Below are 21,170 nucleotides of genomic sequence, written 5' to 3' on the forward strand. Positions count from 1 at the left end.
AAGCTAAACATACACGTGTCTGGCTTCTGGGCAGAGTTAAACTGAGGAAGAGACCAGCTTCCTGATTTAAGAGATAAAATAACAGCAATTCGAAAGACTTACAGGGTTTCCCTGAATACTGTAATATTTTCTTCACTCAGTCATCGCTCTAAATCCCACAGTCTCACAGATTGACTCTTCTCCCTCTGCCTCCGCACCCCCCCCCCCCAGCTTTTCCATGTCTTCACTGGGCTGTGCAGGAAAGGAAACTTTAGACTTACCAGTTCTGGAAGGAAGAAAGCATACGGGATTGTTAGATAAAAAGCTAATCCTGTGGGCACTTCAGGTGCTGCATAGGTGGTGGGTGGAGGGTAGTCTTTAGATTCCATCCCCTCTCTGTGCTCAGGGCCCTCTCTCGCAGCTCACCTAGACCTGATTATCTGTGCAGCAACTCTGCCTGGCACGCACTACTTCAAATATTATACCCTGACACACCCATTGACTGAGACGTAGACTGACAAAAAAAAAAAAAGATTTCCAGCCTAGCAGGTCCTTCCACTCATTTCAGCCAAAAGAATCATCAATGAAACTGTAGGGTATTGAAACAGGACTTAAAATTAGATGGGCCCTCTCCTCGGCTCAGACACAGCCATGTAGAATGTTAGGGCAGAATGTTAGGATCTTTGATGAAGGCAGTGGGACGGAAAGGAAGGAGCACTGGTTCCAGTCAGCTCTGCCACTTACTAGCTGTGTGACTCTGGACAACTCATTTGCCTTCTGGCTAATCTTTGGGCCTGAGTTTCCTCATCAATGAATGAGGGTTGGACAATGTAAATGAATGAAAAAAAAAATTATTAAGTACTGACTCTGGGCAAAGAACTGGGAATATAAGTACAAAAAAGCAAGGTTATCTTTGCAGGGCTCTTTGGGAATTCACATTCTAATAGGAGACAATACAGAGGAGCTTTCAGCTGCCAAGTCAGACTAAATGCCTGAAAGGATCCCGTTAGCTCCAAAAACCTGATATGGATATGTACCATTGAAAATCACTCATCTCACACATGAGGAAGCAGAGCGAGGTCAGAATGACTTTTCCAGTTCCACACAGCATGTTGGTGGTAGAGCCATAATGGTTTTTGATATATTTGTTATTTTGACTTGGTGGATGCAGTAAAAGGAAATCAGGAAAACCATCTCCAAAGGGGTGGAAAGGAGGGTGAACCTGGTCCTTCTCTTTGTGTCTTTCATTTTGGAAAGGGGCAGGAGAAATACCTGTTTTGACTATCTCCCCCCTTTTAGTCTTCTTATAATTTATACCATTTCCCCAAACCCCTTCCAAAGTGCTCCGCTACTTTGCATTTAAATGATACTGGCCTCCTTGCTAGCGCTCAAACGAGATACTTCATCTCTTGACTCTGGCCATTTTCTCTGCCTGTCCCTACCTGGAATACTCTCCCTCCTTATCTCGGCCTCCTGGCTTCCCTGGCATACTTCAAGTTCCGCTAAAATCCCACCTTCTGCATGAAGCTTTCCTCCGTTCCCCTCTAATTCTACAGCCTTTTCTCTGTCATTTTCATTTTATCCTGCACGTAGCTTTTTTTTTTTTACACATAGTTGTTGTATTCCTTATTAGAGCTGTTACATTCCTCATCTGCCTTTCTTCATATCCCCACTGTTTAGCCCAGTGCCTGGCTCATAGTAGGTGATTAATAAATGTTTTATTGACTCACTGACTGACCAGTGTATAGACACTGAAAGGCATGCCAGCTGCACCCCTGCCTCTTTGCCCCCAACAAACTCCGCCTTCCATACTGGGCCGAATTGGACAGCCGGCTATTTGAGAAAATTGTATGTAAAGTGTTTTGCCAATGTAACAAGAGAATTGGCAAATGAAATTCCAATCTTGGGGACATGCATAGAGGCAGTTCTGCCTGCTGCCAACCCTTGTGAGAAGGCTTGCTTCTGGAACCTATTTCTTGGGGGTGCATAACAATGCAGAATGGTGGTACATGGCTCTCTATATTGGAGCACGTGTTGTTATTATGTGACTGCATCCTATCCACTCGCTTCCTGGTGAAGAAAGGGCCTTTTGGCTGGAGCCAGAATTGAAAGTGCATACAAAAGATCCCAACAGAGAAATTCACTCTTTTTTTCTTGCTGTCCAGAAGTGTTAAGGACAGCTATCTGAGCTCCAGAGGACCAGTAGAGGGTGTGACTTTCCCATCTCCCAGCAGGCTGACCCATGTGAGCTCATGGCCTCCTAGACAAGTCTGGGATGAGGTCACCTCTTGTTTGTGTCTTCTTTCCTTTGGTACAAAGGCTTTGTGAGACTTTCAAAGGCCAAAGGAGCGGGATGCTAGTGATGGGACTCCATGCCAAAGTTGAGTCTGTTTTTAGCCCTTGACACAGACCTACTTGGAAGATCAACCTGGTAGCTGAAATACTATGTCCTGCAAAGGATGGGCTCATCTAGTAGCTCTGTCAAACTCGAAGAAAACTTGGTAGGGTGAATGCTTTGTAACAACTACTAAGTTTGAGCCCACTTTCCCTAGGGACTAAGGGACAAGGAGGAAAAATGTGCCCCTGGTTCAGGAGGGTGTTCTTGCTATATCTTTTTTTTAAGCTGATTGATATTAATTAATATAAAATTTTAAGAGAAATATTTAGGAGAAATCAATTGGTTAAAATAACAACAGGTCTGCTAATCACTGAGTCAACAGAAGGATAGAGAGGAGATACTAACTGTAACTGGTGGTTGATATTGGGGATCACATACTGGAATGGGGGCTTGAGCTCACATCGTTAGAAATATACTCCTACTCTACAAATTTGCCCCTAGAATCCTGAAGGGAAAGATGTAGCTAGCTGCCCTCTGGGGACCCAACTTACCAGTGAGAGTATGAATGTTAAAATACTTAACTAATCAGTTATTATATCTGTTATTCTGCGACACTAACATCAATAACTCACATTTATATAATGTTTTAAAGTTTACAAAGTATGACTAACCATGATTCCAGAGCACTGATGATAAAGTGTGCTACCCACCTCCTGACAGAGAGGTGATGGAACCAAGGTGCGAAAAACCACTTCGTTTTGGACATGACCAAGATAGGGATTTGTTTTGCTTGAACTATGCATATTTGTTACACTGGTTTTGTTTCTCTTTTTTTTTTTATAGTGAGGGGAGGGGGGAAATCAGGAAGGAAAGAGGGGTTTGGATGAGACCGAAAAACAAAAAGAAAAGGAAGAAACCAGAGTCACTGGAGCATTTTTTTAAAAAAAAATGCACAGAAGAAAACACGAATAATCAGTGTAACTTTGAAAGTTACTTGGATTTATTATATACTTACATAACCTGAGTCCCAAAACCCGTTGGTATGGAACTCTCTCCTACCTGATGGAGATCACTGCTGTGCACACGCATGAGGACCAGGGGGGAGTCAGCCAGTGGAGGAGGAGAGATCTTCAGGGTTTTTTGGTGAGTCTATTCAGGCTTTAAAGTCGATTCAGGTGCTTCTGGCTTCCAGCTTTGAGAAAGAAGACAGAAGATACCAATTGCACTTCAGGATGCTGAAGGAAAAAACACTCTGGGAAGGAGCCAATAGGAGAGGAGCTGGCAGCCTCCATCATATCCCCATCCCAGCTTGCTATGCTAGTGACTTTAGGGAGTTTCCCCTTGGGTGAGGTCCGGAACTCCCTCTCTTGGTTGAGCTGAGTTACCTCACTCCTAGTGGAAAAGCTCCTTTACATTATGGTCTGGTATATATTCTCCTATGTATACTTTCTCTGATTTCTGTTTTGCTATCAACGTGGATAAATGGGTTTCTTTGCTAATTGCTACTTGGATTGTGGAACTTGTATTTGGTAGGTGGGGAGTTAAGCCTTGGACATAAAGTTTGGGGTCCTGCTTCCTTCATAATAAACAGCAATCAGAAATTGAACTTGTACCTGAAAACTACATCCCCTAGGCTAATAATATTTAAAAGGGAGCAAATAGATATAATTTTTTTTTGTTGTTCAGTCATTTCAGTCGTGTCTGGCACTTTGTGAAGCCATTTGAGGTTTTCTTGGCAAAGATACTGGAGTGGTTTGCCATTTCCTTCTCCAAACTCATTTTACAGATGAGGAAACTGAGGCAAATAAGGTTAAGTGACTTGCCCAGGGTCACCCAGCTAGTAAGTGTCTAAGGCTACATTTGAACCCAGGATGATGAGTCTTCCTGACTCCAGGCCTGGCACTTTATTTGCTTCATCACCTAGCTGCCCAGGAGCTATAATTCTAGCTAGGTACTACCCTCTCGGAGAGCAGAGTGGCCAAGCTTCTGGCCCCAACCTCCTGCTTCCCTTGATGGCAGGAAATAAAACCTCCCTAGGAGAAGAGTGGGAGGAGAAGAGCCTAGAAATGACTATTCTGCCTCCTTTTAAGCCAACCACTAATATCCCCCATGCTATTTGTAGGGGACAGCCCTTACTACATTTAAAAGGAAAAGCAAGTTGTATGTAATAAAGGAGATTCATGGTTTCATGTATAATTCTCTATTTCTTTTCTACATGCATATGGAAATAGGAATTTTCATTGGAGTTTGTTAAGGTCAGAATAAAAAAAAAATAAGGAAGTAAATCCCCCTTCCCTTGCCACGGATAAAGTTTGCAAAGTCCTTTCCTCACAACAACTGTCTGAGATAGGTAGGCTGGCAAAACACAGGGCTGGAAAATAGCTTTGTTCCAGAATGGAGAGTAATGTGAGGGCTGGCTCCAAGGTCCTCGCATGCAGGACTCCTTTGGTGTCTGCGTCCTTCCTGGGGATGCCTTTTAAGTCTTCTGTGCTCCCTTTGTTTCATCTCCTCTTGCAGGGCCATCCTTCTGCCCTGCTCCTTCTTCCCATGGGTGCATCCTCACCACTCCACTTCCTCTTTCCTTTTTCCTTTTTTGGACCTGGCCAAATCCCATGAAGACATCACCAACACTCCAGCGTCTGCTTTGGGAAGCAGCTTCCCCGGGATTGGTAGAACTGTACTGTGAGCAATTCTCTCCTGGCTCCCAGCCACTGGTTAGGTCCTAACCTCACAAGTCAACTCGGCTTGCTCATCTGTCAAATAGCAAAAAGCAGTACCACTTATGCAAGGTAAGAGGGATGCCTACCATCCCTGTGGCATGACACCTGGCACCTAGGAACGGAGAGCTGCAGCTGGAAGGAGGCTCACAGGCCATCTACTCCAAACCCCTCACTTTGCAGATGAGGAAACTGAGCCCCGGGGGGGGGGTCAGTCGGTGGTAAGTATTAGAACCGTGATATGAAGCCTGCTCCTTGACCTCCAGAGTTGTGCCCTTTCCATTATACTGGACTGTCTCCCATAGTGAGTGGAGACACAGTAGTAAAAAGAGCCCTAAAGTCAGAAGACCAGGGTTTGAGTCTCACCTCTGATACTTACTAGCTATGTGACTTTGGGCAAGTCAGTGCTTCAGATTCCTCATACTTAGGGGGTGGGAAAGAAGAAATAATTAAGCACCTGCTAAGTGTCATGCACTATACTAAGGCTTTACAAATATGATCTTGGACTGTCCCAGCAACCTTGGGGTGTAGGTGTTATTATTTGAGAGCATGGATTTGAACCCAGTTAGGAAGTGGATTTGAACTCAGGTCTTCCTAACTCCAGGTCAATCATTCTATCCCCCTGTACCTCCTAGCTGTCTCCAAATATGAGACAGTAATACTCATGAGGCAGCTAGGTGGTACAGTGGATAGAATGCTGGCCCTGGAGTCAGGAAGATTCATCTTCCTGAGTTCAAATGTGGCCTCTGATGCTTACTAGCTGTGTGACCCTGGGCAAGGCACTTAACCCTGTTTGTCTCAGTTTCCTCATCTGTGAAGTGAACTGGAGAATGAAATGGCAAACCATTCCAGCATCTTTGCCAAGACAACCCCAATTAGTGTCATGAAGAGTTGGATACAACTGAACAACAACAATAAATGTTTTTGGAATCATATAAACATTGCAGTACCACACATACAATACAGATTTCACATTTAGAAGACCAACATTATTGTTTACAGAGGCTATTAAAAAACGGTGCCATCTGGGGCAGCTAGGTGGCACAGTGGATAGAGCTTCAGCCTTGGAGTCAGGAGGGCCTGAGTTCAAATGTGACCTTAGATACTTGACACTTAGTAAGTGTGTGACCCTGGGCAAGTCACTTAACCCCGATTGCCTTACCAAAAAAACCCCCAACAAACTGTGCCATTCTTACCACCCTCTGGCCTCTTCTCTACCACTCCACTTCTGTCGTGTTGGAGCAGTAGGACCACACAGGACCAAGGTCCATTTTGCTTTTTTTAAATTTTGTGAGTCACCTGAGGTCAAAGAATTCATCACCTTACAACAACCTGGTGGTGATGAACCTCTTGTACATGGCTAGGCTGGTCCACAGATAGAAGAGTTTATTGCCAGAGCTGTACTTTCTAGCTTGTTAGATTATGGATTTAAAATTTGAAAAAACAAATAGAGGTTTTCTGGGCCAGCTCCTTCATTTCACAGAGGGAAAAATCAAAATCCAGAGAATGAGAGTGATGTACCTATAATCATACCTGCAGTGAGTGGCAGAGCTGAGATTTGAACCCAGAACTTCTAAGTCTAAATCCAGTGCTTTGCAAGAGTTAGCATTCCATTGGCACAGTGTTTAAAGTGACTATATTTGCTGGACAAAAAACACAGCATGACAAAGGATTGTTCAGTTGTTTTCAGTCATGCCTGACTCTTCCTGATCCCATTTGGGGTTTTCTTGGCAAAGATACTGGGGTGGTTTGCCATTTCCTTCTCTAGCTCATTGTACAGTTGAGGAAGCTGAGGCAAATGAGGTTAAGTGACTTGCCCAGGGTCACACAAATAGTAAGTGTCTGAGGCCAGATTTGAACTCAGGTCTCCAAGCCTGACATTCTATCCACTATACTACCTACTTGCCCCATGACAAAGGATATTAGAACACAAAGATACATTTTATTTACTTGGAATCAGGACCACCCCCAGAAACTGGAATTATGTGATTCCTATAAAGATATTAAACATACTTTCTCTGACTTCGAATGCACTAGTTATGTCTTTCACCACCATACAGATGATTCCCAATCTCTACAACCAGCCCAAATCTCTCCCCTAAACTCTAGTCCCCTATATGCAACTGCCTCCTGGAAATCTCCCCTAGACATCCCATAGCCATCTTAAACTCACTATATCCCAAAACAGAACTCACATAGTAGGCTCTTAATAAATGTTTACTGAATTGAAGTGAACTGAATTCCCCGCTAAACCCACTTTTCCTCCAAACTTTCCTATTTCTTTGTTTGCTTTTTGGGGAGGCAGTTGGGGTTAAGTGACTTGCCCAGGGTCACACAGCTAGTCTTTTGTGTCTGAAGCCAGATTTGAACTCAGGTCCTCCTGACTCCAAGGCCAGAGCTCTATTCACTGTGCCACCTAGCTGCCCCAAACTTTCTTTTGAGGGCATCACCACTGTGTTCCTCCTGTCACCCAGTTTTATAATCTCAGAGTCATCCTTGACTTTTCTCTCTCCTCCATTCCCTATATCCAATCACTTGGCATGTCTTGTTGATTTTACTTCCACAGTATCTCTTGTATCTGTTCCCTTTCCTCCACACACATGACCACCACCCTAGTGCAGACTCCTCTCTCCCCTCAATTCGACAACTGTCGAGGTCTTTTAATTGGTCTCCCTTCTTCCAGTTGCTCCCTTCTCCAGTTCATCTTCCACCCAAGTAACAAACAGATGTTACTAACACAGAGATCTGCCCACATCACACCTCTGCTCAAATCTTTCAACATCTCCCTATTATATCAAATACAAATTCTTCAGCCTGGTTCCAAACTACCTTCCCAGTTTTATTTCACATTCCTCCCCTCTACAAACTTTACAGTATAGTAAACCTGGACCATTTCTTGTTCCTTGAATCCAACATTCAATCCATGGCCTCCATTCCTTTGCACAAATGATCCCCATGCCTGAAACACACTCCTTCCTTGTCTCTGCCTCTCAGCATCCCCACCTTCCTTCAAGGCTCAGCTCGGATATCACCTCCATGAAACCTTACTCATCTCCCCAGTTGTTCATGACTTTCTCTTCTTAAGTTATGCTGTATTTGTTTAGCTGTGCAGTGTGGTATCCCTTCAGTAGAATGAATGAAAACATAATTAATCATAAGTGCTCTAAGCACTGAGAGAAACGGAATAATCGAGAAGGACTTTGCTCTCAAACACCTCACACTCTAGTTGGGAGAGTCAATACATAAAAGAGATGGAATAAGTATTAAGGATGGGCATTTTTTTGAGGGAAGAAGCTTTTTACCTTTTTGCCTTTGCATCTTCAATGCCTAGAATAATGCCTGGTACTCAGTATATTTTGAGTTGAATTTCAGGTTGTGAAATTTGGATTCATTTCTTTAATTTCTACTCCTACCAATTCAACCAACAAACAATGAAGCTACCACATTGAAAGCATTGTTCCAGAGTTTCCCCTTCCAAAAAAAGGAAACAAACCCAAACATTCCAGAAATGCTTGACCTGCAGTCTCAGACCCACAATGCCTTAACCCAATCTTAAGACTCAATCTAACACCCATTACATCTGAGTCAACCTCATCTGTGTGACCCTGGAAAAGGCACCTGGGCATTTTGGATACCCCAATTGCCTCACCAAAAAGCAAACAAAGAAATAGGAAAGTTTGGAGGAAAAGTGGGTTTAGCAAGGAATTCAGTTCACTTCAATTCAGTAAACGTTTATTAAGAGCCTACTATGTGAGTTCTGTTTTGGGATATAGTGAGTTTAAGATGGCTATGGGATGTCTAGGGGAGATTTCCAGGAGGCAGTTGCATATAGGGGATTAGAGTTTAGGGGAGAGATTTGGGCTGGTTCCATAAAATGTTATGAGAATCTAATAGGTTTTGTGAGAATTAATTAATGCTCATAAGAGTGATTTGAAATCTGCAGATGAAAGGCCCAGGAAGACCAGGGTGTCACTACCTTTATTACTTAGAACAATTATAATTACTGGGAACTAATTCCTTACCTATCCAAAGCATGAGTGGAGGCAGTTCTGCACTTCTGAATTCCACCAGCCAGCTTTCAGGAGGAGTCTACTGGGAAGGGAAGTTTGGTCCTGATACAAGGATTTGCAAAATGAAACCTTGTGGAGTGCGTATGCTTGTTTCAATGGCTGGAGACAGTGGTGTCCTCTCCTGAAATCAAGCCTATGGTTCCACTCTGTTGTGGATGGAGATCTGAGGAAGGAGGCTAAGGAGAGGAAGAGAATAAGGCAAGAAAAGGTTCTTACACTGAGACTTGTATGCACTCAGTTCCTTCTTGTCACAAAATACAAACCCAGCAAGTTAGGAGCTGGTCTAGAATTTCCCACCTCAATTAAATCCTCACAAAATGAGCATCGCGTTTCATAAAAGGGTTCATGATTCATTAGCTTCAAACCTCAGTATGTTTGAAAGGGGATGGAATTTTTAAGAAGTGGTTGTTATCATCCCAAGTCATCATGACCCATTGCTGCTGAGATTTCCTTCTATGAGCTGTTATGATTTGGCTCTTAAATCATCCTTTTTTTTTAAACCTTCATTTCATTTCTTTTTAGCAATTATAATATTTTTATTTTTTCTAATTACAGGTAAAAATAATTTTTATATTCATTTTAAAAAATTTCCAGTTCCAAATTCTTTTCCCTCTCTTCTCTTTCCCCTCATTGAGAAGGCAGTCAGTTTGATATAGATTTTACATGTGCAGTTTTGACCTCCATTTCTTTTTTAAAAATTATTAATAATTTTTACATCACCTTCATTTTAAAATATATTTCTTCCTTGTCCCTAACAAAAGAGAAAATCTCTGTAATAAAGAATTTTTTTAAAAGAGAGAGAACAAAACAGTAAGACTAACCAACGCATTGACTGAATCTGACAGAAAGTGCCTTGTTCCAAATCCATAATCCCCACTTCTAGAAAGAAGGGCATTTTCTCATCTCTGCTTTTGGGGTCAGACTTAATCATTACGATTGCATAACAGTTGGGGGTGGGGGTTTACAAGAGATTTTTTCCCATGTATTTAATTATCATATCTATACCATATGGTCTGACAGAGGATATAATACTGTTTTCAGAACCTCAGTGGCTGTATGCATTTGCAACTTACTATGCAAGGCTTTGGTGAGGACAGGATAGACATGTCCCTTTATCTCAAGCAACTTACAGCCTGATGAGATGATAGCAAATAACTGTCCTACCACGTCATCCAATGTACACGCTGACACAAAACAACAGAGACCATGCACACATATAGAAAGAGTCGCCCTCTCCTCTGGTCTCCTAGCTCCTCCCTTGGTTTCTGTTTGGTATTCCTACCAGTCTGACTGCTCCTCCTCAGTCTCCTTGGTTGGCTCTGTGTCCCACCCATTCATACAAACTCCTCAGCTCAGCGTGTAAAGCACTTCATACAATGGATCCTGCCCACCTTCCCAGGTCTTTCATACTCCATGCTTGTGCTCTTGGCCAGACTGGCTTACTGCTACTCTTTAAACTCCGCATGCCTTCTCCCGTCTCATGCCTCTGCACAAACTGGCCCCCATGGGTGGAATGAATGTTTTCCTCACCTCTGCCTCTTAGAATGCCTGTTGCTGTTCAGTCATTTTTCAGTCGTGTCTGACTCTTTGTGACTCCATTTGGGGTTTCTTGGCAAAAATATTGCAGTGGTTTGCCATCGCCTTCTCCAGCTCATTCTATAGATGAGGAAACTGAGGCAAACAGGGTTAAATGACTTGCCTAAGGTCACACAGCTGGTAAGTGTGTCTGAGGCCAAATCTGAACCCAGGTCTTTTGATTCCAGGTCGGGCACTCTATGTACTGCACCACCTAGCCACCCCATTAGAATGCCTAGATTCCTTCAGGGCACAGCTCAAATGCTACCCTCTACATAAGGCTTCTCCTGATCCCATTAGATGATAAGTCCAGAAGTGCCCAAACTTATTTGGCCTACCTCCCCCTTTTCAAACAAAAAAATTACTTGGTACCCCCTGGAAATCTGCTTTCTTTAACCATTTAACAGTTTTTTTAAAAAAAAAATTTGCATCATTTCAAAAAAAATACAAAATATTTTTTTAAAAAATGACACATCTTAAATTTAATAATTTGTTATAAATTTGTGTTTTTTCCTGCATTGAAATTTTGATGACACAATATTGTGTCATGCAACCGTATAGTATCCTATTATAAACAAGTCATTATACGCACATATTCCTGCCGATACATGCTTGATCTTCCCCATAATTCACTGCTGGCTTGTCTGCCAACATTTGCTTGTTAAGACCTGTCAGTGGACTTGACCACTGATGGGTTATAACTTTCATTTTGTGTGTTTATTTGGAAAATAATGTAATCGCTACAGGTTTAACTCTGTTACACAACAGATGAAACATGTACAAATTTTTTTTCAAAATTCTCTTCTCTTCTTTCCTTATGCTTCCACTGCCCCCTTATTTTTATTCAATGCCCCAAATTGTACTGAGGTTACTGCACCCCACCTGGATCGTTCCAACACCCCCAGGGAGCAGCATCACCCACTTTGGGAACCCATGTCCTAGTCCCTTCTGAGTCCTTGAGTTGTTACAATGCCCTCTCTGCCCTATATTTGAAAATAGAGAAATTATTTGTACTTATTTGTGTATTTGCTGTATCCCAAGGAGAATATAAATTTCTTGAGCACAGGGACTTTTAATCTTTATATTCCCAGCACATAGCATTGTGCCTTATACATAGCAATCGATAAATACTTATTTTAGTTTGTTGAAATATTCTTGGACTAAGAAGAATGAAGGGTGGACAGTGGGGACTACTGTTGAAGTCATTGAATAACTGGACCCAGGAGGGACTATCCTGGGAAGGTGTCATGGAGGTGAATGTTGAACAGAGGCAGGCAGCCCCAAAGCCTGCTTCTTCCAAGAAGCTTTCTTAAAGTAATTCCATTCAGCTGTGAATTGGTCTACCCATTCTGGAACATAATTTGGAATTATGCTAAAAAGGTGATTTAAATGTTCCAAAGATAGATAGGAAGGTCTCATATACACCAAAATATTCACAGCAACACTTTTTGTAGTAACAAAGAATTGGAAACAAAGTAGACAATCTATTGGGGGAATGGCTAAAACAAATTGTGGCACAGGAATGCAATGGAATATTGTCACACCATAAGACACTATGAAGAATTAAAAGAAGCATGGGAAGTTTTATCTGAATTGATGCAAGGTGACTGAAGCAGAATGAGGAAAATAATACACAATGGCTTCAACTATATAAATATAAAGAATAAAGCAAAATCAAACTCCATATGATTATAATGCTCAAGGTTGGCAGAAAAGAAATAAGAAAATGCAACTTCCCTTGAAGAGATGAAGGACTGTGAGTGTGGAACATTGAAAAGTACTTCTGTCGTTCAGTTAACACGTTGGTTTTGCTAAGCTGTTTTTTTTTCTCTTTCTTTTTTTGTTGTTACAAAGGATGCATCTCTGGATAGAGAAAGGGAGGGATACGTTTGGAAATGAAAATGACATAAAAATAAAAGATATGAATAAAAACAACTTTAATGGGGAAAAATAATTCCACCCATTTTTAATCTACCAGTCCAATCCCTCAACTACCCTTCCTCTTAAATATACTTTTATATGTTGATTGATTTTTGTCTGTTACATGTTGTCATGCCTTACCTCATTTCTAAATAGGTACTAGATGTATATTTTGAATCCTATCTCACATTCTGCTGTGGCAATGCTTTTTCTTTTCCTTTTCTTATTTTGTGTTTGTTTTAACATTTAAGCTTATGTTTTTTTTCTTTTCTTATTGTGTATTTAGGTTTAAAATAAATAAATAAATAATAATAACAGTAATGATTTTTTAAAAGGTACTAGAAATCAGAATTTTATGGATGCATCATTTAGGGTGCATCATAAATTAATGATCCTGCAATCCTAAACTATTGCTTCGTCTCCCTGCTTTGACCACAATCTCTCTAGATAAGTGTACATTGTTGCTTTATTGGTTCTGGTTATAGGAATGAAGTGCAAATTTCAATTCCATGGAGATCTCCAGGTATGAGAACTCTTTCCACTGATGCAGAACAGCAACTTGTTTATAACTTAGAGTCCTAGAGAGTTGCTGGGGCACTGAGAAATAAATGTGTCTCACAGAAATACTTATCAGAGACAAGACATGAGCCTAGTTCTTCCTAACTCAAAAGCCAGAACTCCATTCTAGGGAAAGGGAAAGGAAGGGGGCAAGCTTTTATTTAGGCTTACTATCTGCCAGGCTGTCTTTTTTTAAAAACAAATATTATCTCACTTGATCCTCACCATAAACCTGGGAAGTAGATGCTATTGTGATCCCCGTTTTATAGTTGAAGAAACTGCGGCATATAGTGGTTAAGTGGCTTTCCCAGGGTCACACAGCCAGTAGGTGTCAGAGGCAGGATTTGAGCCTAGGTCTTTCTGAATCCACACCCAGTGCTCTGTGCACTATGGTGCCACCTAGTGGCTTGAGAAAAGTGTGCAACTTGTAATGCTTCAGTAATAGATAGCTGAGCCTCCCCGTTGCCAAGCATCACTTCTCAAGGATAAATTATAGAGAACCAATGAGGTGGAGAGTTAAGGTTATTGGATGTGGAATCAAAAGACCTTAGTATGAATCCCATCTATTCTGACTTTAAACTGTGTGACCTTGTGCAAATCACTTCGTCGAGCCTCAGTTTCCTTATCTGTTAAATGGGGATGATTGTCTTTGCAGTCCTTATCTCAGAGGATTGTTGTGAGAAGAAATCATTGTAAATTGTAAAGCACTGTTGAGGTGTAGTAGGAAGAACTTGGTTTGGAGCCAGAAGATATGGGTTCAAATATCAACTCTGCTACTTCAATCAGTCTATACATCCATCAATCTAAATGCATTTAGTAAGCACCTTCTGTGTACCAGGCACTGTGCTAAGCACTGGGGATACAAAAAAGGCAAAAGACAGTCCCTGCCCTCAAGAAGCTTATACTCTTACAGGGCAGGGGACGATATGCAAGCAAATACAGACAAAGTGAGCTATGTGCAGGATAACTAGGAAATAATTAAAAGAGGGAAGGCATTGAAATTAAGAGGGCTTGGGGAAGACTTTCTGTAGAAGGTAGTATTTTAGTTGGAACTTAAAGGAAGCCAGGGAGGTTGGTAGTCAGAGTTGGGGAGAGAGAGTGTTCCAGGTATGGGGGGCAATCAGAAAATGCCCAGAGCCAAGAGATGGAGTCTTGTTCGTAGAGTAGCTGGGAGGCCAATGTCACTACAACAAAGCATACATGTTGAGGAGTAATGTGTAAGAAGACTGGAAAGGTAGGAGGGGGCTAGGTTATGAAGGACTTTGAATGCCAAACAGAGCATTTTCTCTTTGCTCCTGGAGGTAATAGGGAGCCACTGACATTTATTGAGGGGGAGCATGTGAGACAATTGGACCTGCATTTTAGGAAAATCACTTTAGTGACTGTTGGAGGATGAACTGGAGTGGGGAGAAACTTGAGGCAGGTGGACCCACCAGCATTAGGTAAAGTCAGTAATCAAAGCATGAGGTGACGAAGGCCTGGACCAGAGTGATGGCAGTGTTGGCTTGGAATGTCCAACAGAGGACTTCACGTGTGATCCCAGAGGGGACAGGGAGCCTCTGGGATATGTTGAGTGAGAACATGTCGCAGTCAAACTTGTGCTTCAGGAAAACACTTGCCTTTCCTGGGAATTCTGGCAAGTCTTTTCCCACATGGGGCTTTGGCTTTCTCAGCTGTGACCTATGGAGACTGGAGCTGATACCCTCTAAAGCTCCTTCCAGCTCTAAATAAACGAGCCAATGACAAACTCCTTAGCAGGCAGAGGACATCTTCTAGCTCTTTTGCCTATTTGATCAAAATGATAATTCGTTGTCCAGCACATCAGCCTTATAGTGCAGATTAGTGCTTTACTCTGTTCCTAAAAGTCTTAGAATCACCAGGGGGACTGACAGGAGGAGTAACTTCCTCAGAGTCAGACAGCTAGAACATGTCAGAAACCAGGTCTTCCCTGCTGCAGGCCGGCCCTTTTTCACTATACACGCTGCCTTTCAATTTGTGTTATTTTTATTTATTCATTCCATTCCATCCACATACATTTATTAAATGCCTGTTGTGTTCACCATGCTAGGTACAGGGGATTAAAAAAAAAAGGACAGTCCCCTGTCCTCAAAAAGCTGATATTGTATGGTGAGCATAAAATGGTATGAATGAATGAATGAAAATACACGTATTAAGTTTTGCTGTAAGCACTATGCTAAGTGCTGGAGATACAGATAGAAAAGCATGATATAGTTGCTCTCAAGAGTTGGAATAGTGAGAGACAACATGTATAAGATGTTTCACCTGCAGGTGTGATAAAAAGGCCCGGTGGTCCTCAGAGTGCAGTGATAAGGCTGGTGACAACGTCATCAGTGTCATTTCTGTTGTCATATCCATTTCTGAATTTGAACCATTTGAGAGAGGGCCAAGGACTTTGGATGCAAAGAACTTTCTTTTCTGGTCCACAGATGAGTACGCACAACAGTAATTTGAGGAGGGGGAGAGTATTTATAACTGAGGGTATCAGGAAGGGCTTAGGAAATGGCACCTCAGCTGAGCTTTGAAGGAAGCTAAGGATTCTGGGAGGCGGAGGTTCAGGTAGAGGTCCATTACAAGTGAAGGCACAGAGGCAGAAATGGAATGCCAAGTTTGGGGATCAGGAAGTGGGTCAGTTTGACTGAATCCTGAGAGAACGTGTGAAGGCAGTAATGGGAAATCAGTCTGGAAAGAGAGGAGAGCCTCAGATTGCAGAGGACTTTGGTAAATATCCCTGGAGACTTATCACTGGAAAATAATTTTCCAGGATATTTCTGGCTCCTTGACAACCTTTTCCTGTTTTGACAGCTAGAAATTTGCCTTTTAAGTCAATGAAAAAGTGTGTGTGTGTGTGCGTGTGTGTGTGTGTGTGCGTGTGCGTGTGTGTGTGTGATATTATGTATATGGCTGAAGACCTGTGCTCTCACAAGGTCTCACATTGCTATGATGCCTATGGCCAGATCCACACACCTGAACTGATGATTAATCTAATCTATCTACACTAATTTCCTTTGTTTCACCACTTTTTAGCTTGAGTTTAAGTGCTTTCACTCATGTTTCCGTGTTTTTCTCTTAAGAAATCATAAGCTTAATGAATGGAACCATATGTGGGGACAGCCCCTACAAGAAGCTCTTCTTGCAATTCTGAAGAATGAATTATTATACTACTCTATCATATTTCATAAACAACCTATTAAACTACTTTTAAGATCCTATTTCTCTTCCCCTTTTTTTAAAAAAAAAATTCACTTACAGCATTTTTCATCCTTCAGATTCCCTCACTTCAATGTGAGGGACAGTCTCACAAGACCAGGCTAAGAGTAGCTTAGTGACAAACATGCTCACACTAAAGTTGTTTTCTAGACAGAAAAGGGTAAAAAAAAAGCAAGGTTGTTGACGCCTTCAAATGGAGCAGCAAACCTAAGACAAAAAAAAAATAGAACAATATTCAGGCCAGCCGCAAAAGACCTGAGGACAAGGACCAAGACTTCAACAATACGTTTTCTGCAACTATTTAAACCTCCACCCTCATTTTTGGGATTGTTAGTTCTCAAAAGTTACAGAGGAACACGGTTCCTTTACTGGCAAGAACCATGGACTACTTTGAAAAATAGCTCAGTAGCAGATCAGGAGGAAGATGATGAATGGTGTTTCTGACTGAGTTTCCCACACTTGATTCTAAGATGAGGTGGTAGACAGGAAGAGATACTTTTTAAAAGGGGATTGTAGAGAGAGGCCAGAAGATTGCTTTCATGGTCAAGGATTCCTTCTAGGCCAAAGGTCCCCCCCCACCCTTTTTTTTAACTTGATGCCAATCCCCAGAGCTTAAGGGTAGTGCCAGATATAGGTAAAAGCCAACTAAAGTTAGAGTCTCCTGATGCGATGAACCTCTAAACATGGTTTTTTAAGATGGGCTTCCCCAAAATCTGGAAACTGTTGGCTGTGACAACTTTTCCAATACTTGTCTCAAAATTCTGTGAAATGTTATCCTGTTCTTAAAACTCTGTTCAGTTCTCCAGAACCTTGAGGATATTAGGAGATAGACGTGTTTTCTTTGAATCAATACTAAGAATTAGGAATGAGAGATATTTCAACAGAATGTGCAACCTCCTAGTCAATTCTAACTCTGAAGGGCTTCCCTACATCAAGGAATAACTTAGGCTTTAGAAATTTACTTTGGAACTTACAGATGTGGGTCAATTTACTAGTAATTGTGGGAAAGTCTCTGACAAGAAAGAGTGATGATATTTGTTCCTTGAAAGAGTTAAGATTAACTTCAAATCTCTGAAAGTTATATTGGAACCAGCAGTGTTTCTTTTCTCCTTCCTATCCCTGATTTATCCCCCAGTAAAAGCCAGGTGTTTTGTGTCCAGTTGGATAGTGAGGATAACACAGGGCTGTTTGAAAAGTCTCAGTGCTTTTAGCTTAAAGCTTCATTAAGTCTTCCGGGACACCCCACGTATATGGGAACAAACCAACCAACGAAAAACCCCTCAATTAAGAAAATTCAGGATTGGGTTAATAAAGCAGAATGGTCAACAAGAACACGTGGATGCTTTACCCCTGAATAACTGAGAATTACCTATGCCCACCTGAATTCATCTTCATAATCAAGCAGAAGCTTGCAATCAGGAACTTGCCTGCTGCCAGGCATTTCTAAGGGATGTCATGAAACTCTCAAAAAATCTTGGAAAAAATTAGTTACATTTAAACTTAAATCTGCATGTGATTTAAATGTAGGTGTATCGATATGCTTGCTACACAGCCCTTTTGTGGGAGTGAGGGTCAGGTGGGAAGTAAAGGAAAATCACTGACTCGCCTTCAAGGCTATTGTACATAACTTGCAAGAGTTACATTCAAATACTTGAGTATTTGACAACCAGTTGGTTGATGCCTCACATAATTTCTTCCCGGTGACTTTGCTTTTAAAGAAACAAGTTTTATGAACATCTCCTTTAAATTACTTTATCTTTTTATTTCAAGTAAAATAAGCATTTCCATATACATAGTAGATTGTACCGTAAATCTCTATTATGTACAGCTTGCTTTACTTTTTTTTTTTGGCAAGGCAATTGGGGTTAGATGACTTGACCAGGGTCACACAGCTAGTAAGTGTCAAATGTCTTGTCTGAGATCACATTTGAACTCAGGTCCTCCTGACTCCAGGGCCAGTGCTCTATTCACTGCATCACCTAGCTGCCCCAGCTTGCCTTACTTAATAAATACATAATAAACTGAAACAGGTAGCTTTCCTGCTTGTCCATGCTGCCTTCTGGCTTTCCTTCTGCTCTCTTAAGTATTTAAAAAAATACTTCAATGACTTCTTTTAAAAAAATCAACCCTGCTGTTAACTCTCCTTTCTCTTTGAACCCTGTTACTAACTGCCTCCTGCTATCCTTTGAAAAGTAAATAAATGAAAACAAAACCCTTGGAACACAAGTGCATACTCAAATAAAACAAATTTTTACATTTGCCATGTCTACAACTGCATGTCTCGTCCCACATCTAGAATCTGTCGCCTCTCTGTGAGGAGGAGGGTTAGCATGTTTGATTATGGGTCCTCTGGAACTGTGGGTTGGTTACTGCACTGATCAACGTGCCTAAGTCTTTCAAAGTTGTTTGCCTTTACAATGTTATTGTCATTTTATAAATGGCTCTCCTGGTTCTACTCACTCCACTCATCAATTCCCAGGCTTCTCTGAAACTACTCTTTGGTTATTTCTTACATACAAGAATATTCCATTACATTCGTTCACCATAACTTATTCAGCCATTCTTAAAATGATGGGTACCCTCTCAATCTGTACTTCTTTGCCACTAAAAATAAGCCCCTATAAATATTTTATGGGTCCTTTTCCTCTTTGATTTCTTTGAGGCATGGGCCTAGTAGTAGTATCACTGGGTAGAAACAGCTTTTAATTTACTTTGAGAAATCATAATATTTCCTATTTTAAAAATTGTCATTTTAAAACACATTTGAACAATTATTTCTTACAAAATATACTCTTGTATATATTTTTAAAAATACAGTAAATTGGTAAAGTAAAAAAAATACACTAAATTAGAAAAGTAGAAATACAGTCCACAATGGACACAAACCATTTGGTTCCTATCATTCTGCTCAAATGATGCTTAGAGTTTACATTTATTCTTACAGACAGTACCCACTGGACTGGAATCTCAATGACCAATCACACTTAATTCACATTCTTCCGAGCTTCTCCTAAGAAGTCATAGGCCTGCTCGGAAATGTCAAAAGGTTCATGAACACCTTCTGGTGACAGTAAGGCATGGAGAGCACCAGAGTTCTCTTGGTTTCGCTTGAGGAAGTCAGAAGTGAATTTCCATCGAGCAGCTTCAGTTTCTTCTTCTGCCCATCTGAATGGTGGGAGGAGGGTGGAATGTAAGAGCGGATACACACAATCATGGTACACAAGGATAAACATGGACTTCAGAAACTCTTCATCTCTCTGGGGAAACACACACACACACACAAAAATAATTATTTAAGAAATTATTAAGAACATGCAGACTTTGTTAGATACTTAGGCTGCCCCTTGGATGCCAAGAGTTTTCCACTATGTCTGTCCTGTCCTTCCTGGCGTTACATGCTTTAGACCAGATGTGTCAAACACCTGGCCCATGGGCGCATGAGACCTACCATACTCCCAAGTACGGCCCAAATCAGATTAAAGTGTAATTGAGAAATATTTTACAGAATAAATAAAAATATAATAAAACAGACAATATTACATTTTAAAACTAAGTCAGTGTGAGGCTCACAGGGATCCTTATGTATGGTTTAGTGACCCCCAACTCTATATGAGTTTGACTGCTTTGGACTATGGCTTTGAAGCTTAAGTTTTATATTTCAAGCTTAAAGAAGTCATATATTTGTACAACTACTAAGTAAGAAGGGATTGTGAACTTGGTTTTTAAAATATTTTGATAACTATATTTCAACCTAGTTTCCTTTGCAATCCTATATATTTTATTTTGTGCATTTAAAAACATTATTCTAAGAAGAGGTCCACAAGCTTCACCAGACTACTGAAGGGGTCCACGACACACACAAAATTAATAACTCTTGGTCTAAGTTTTTTTTTTTTGGCAATTGGGGTTAAGTGACTTGCCCAGGGTCAGTAAGTGCCTAGTAAGTGTCAAGTGGTTGGTCTGAGGCCGGATTTGAACTCTAAGTTTCTTTTCAAAAAGATGTGTTAATATGATTATCGAAAGCCCAGAGAGTTAAATAACAGAAGGATGCAAACTGAACCTCAAGGCAGAGTTGAGATCCCTGCTTTTATCCTCTACCTGATTGTGCTAATTAAACAAATTACTGTTAAATTATGTTAATGGATAGGAACAGTTTAATATGTTGCCCCTCCAGATTAGAAACCTGCTAACCCTTTAACAGGAACATTGAATCTCTTCTTCCACTGATGCCCAATTTCAATGCCTCCTATGGTGCAGATGTGACCCTTGGTTAGTGGAGACTATATTGGGAGAACACAAGCTATGGCAGATCTTCGTAGACTTGAAAGGCTCCACACCTGGGCCCAGTGGCAGACAAAGCATCTGCCATCCAAGGGGGAGCCTAGACAAATTTGGTAAAGCTCATCACCAGAAGGACGGTGAAGTTTTAAGGGTCACTACAACTTATGAAGATTAGCTATTAAAATATAAAGACCCAGGCTGTTTCCACCCAAACAAAATCACAGGTGTTTTTTTAAGTACTGAAATACTGAATATGTTTTGCCAAAGGAGTGACTTAGATGGGAATTCAAGTTGATGGAAGATCTCTTGAGCATGGCAGCCTCATAACTGGACACTGTTACATAGACCTCTTGTGGACAGGCCTGGCCTAGAGCATAGCATTATGACCAATGAAGAATTATAAATATACTAAATCTGCCAATTCCAGCATAAGCCATGTACAGGGTGTGCATAATTAATACAGGTTACAATTAATACAGGCCAATATGATACGAATACAATATT

General features: G+C 41.1%; 2 protein-coding genes across 5 annotated transcripts in view; both read right to left on the minus strand.

Annotated features, from left to right (window-relative positions):
• The window catches only part of MALL (mal, T cell differentiation protein like), a 56,051-nt gene extending 55,434 nt beyond the window's left edge, over nucleotides 1–617 (minus strand). The window contains exon 1 of the mRNA XM_020988021.2: nucleotides 261–617. Within this exon, the coding sequence (XP_020843680.1) occupies nucleotides 261–368 (108 nt within the window). The 5' untranslated portion in view covers nucleotides 369–617. The remainder of the gene's footprint in view (nucleotides 1–260) is intronic.
• Nucleotides 618–18,126: 17,509 nt separating this feature from the next.
• The window catches only part of NPHP1 (nephrocystin 1), a 51,157-nt gene continuing 48,113 nt past the window's right edge, over nucleotides 18,127–21,170 (minus strand). For 3 of the 4 annotated variants that reach the window (XM_020987993.2, XM_078149673.1, XM_020987984.2), the window contains exon 20: nucleotides 18,127–19,642. In XM_020987993.2, the coding sequence (XP_020843652.1) occupies nucleotides 19,370–19,642 (273 nt within the window). In that variant the 3' untranslated portion in view covers nucleotides 18,127–19,369. The remainder of the gene's footprint in view (nucleotides 19,643–21,170) is intronic. The other variant, XM_078149675.1, reaches the window with a different exon arrangement.

The sequence above is a fragment of the Phascolarctos cinereus genome, unplaced genomic scaffold (genome assembly GCF_003287225.1).
Source record: "Phascolarctos cinereus isolate Bilbo 61053 unplaced genomic scaffold, phaCin_HiC Scaffold_2;HRSCAF=192, whole genome shotgun sequence".
Taxonomy (NCBI): Eukaryota; Metazoa; Chordata; class Mammalia; order Diprotodontia; family Phascolarctidae; genus Phascolarctos; species Phascolarctos cinereus.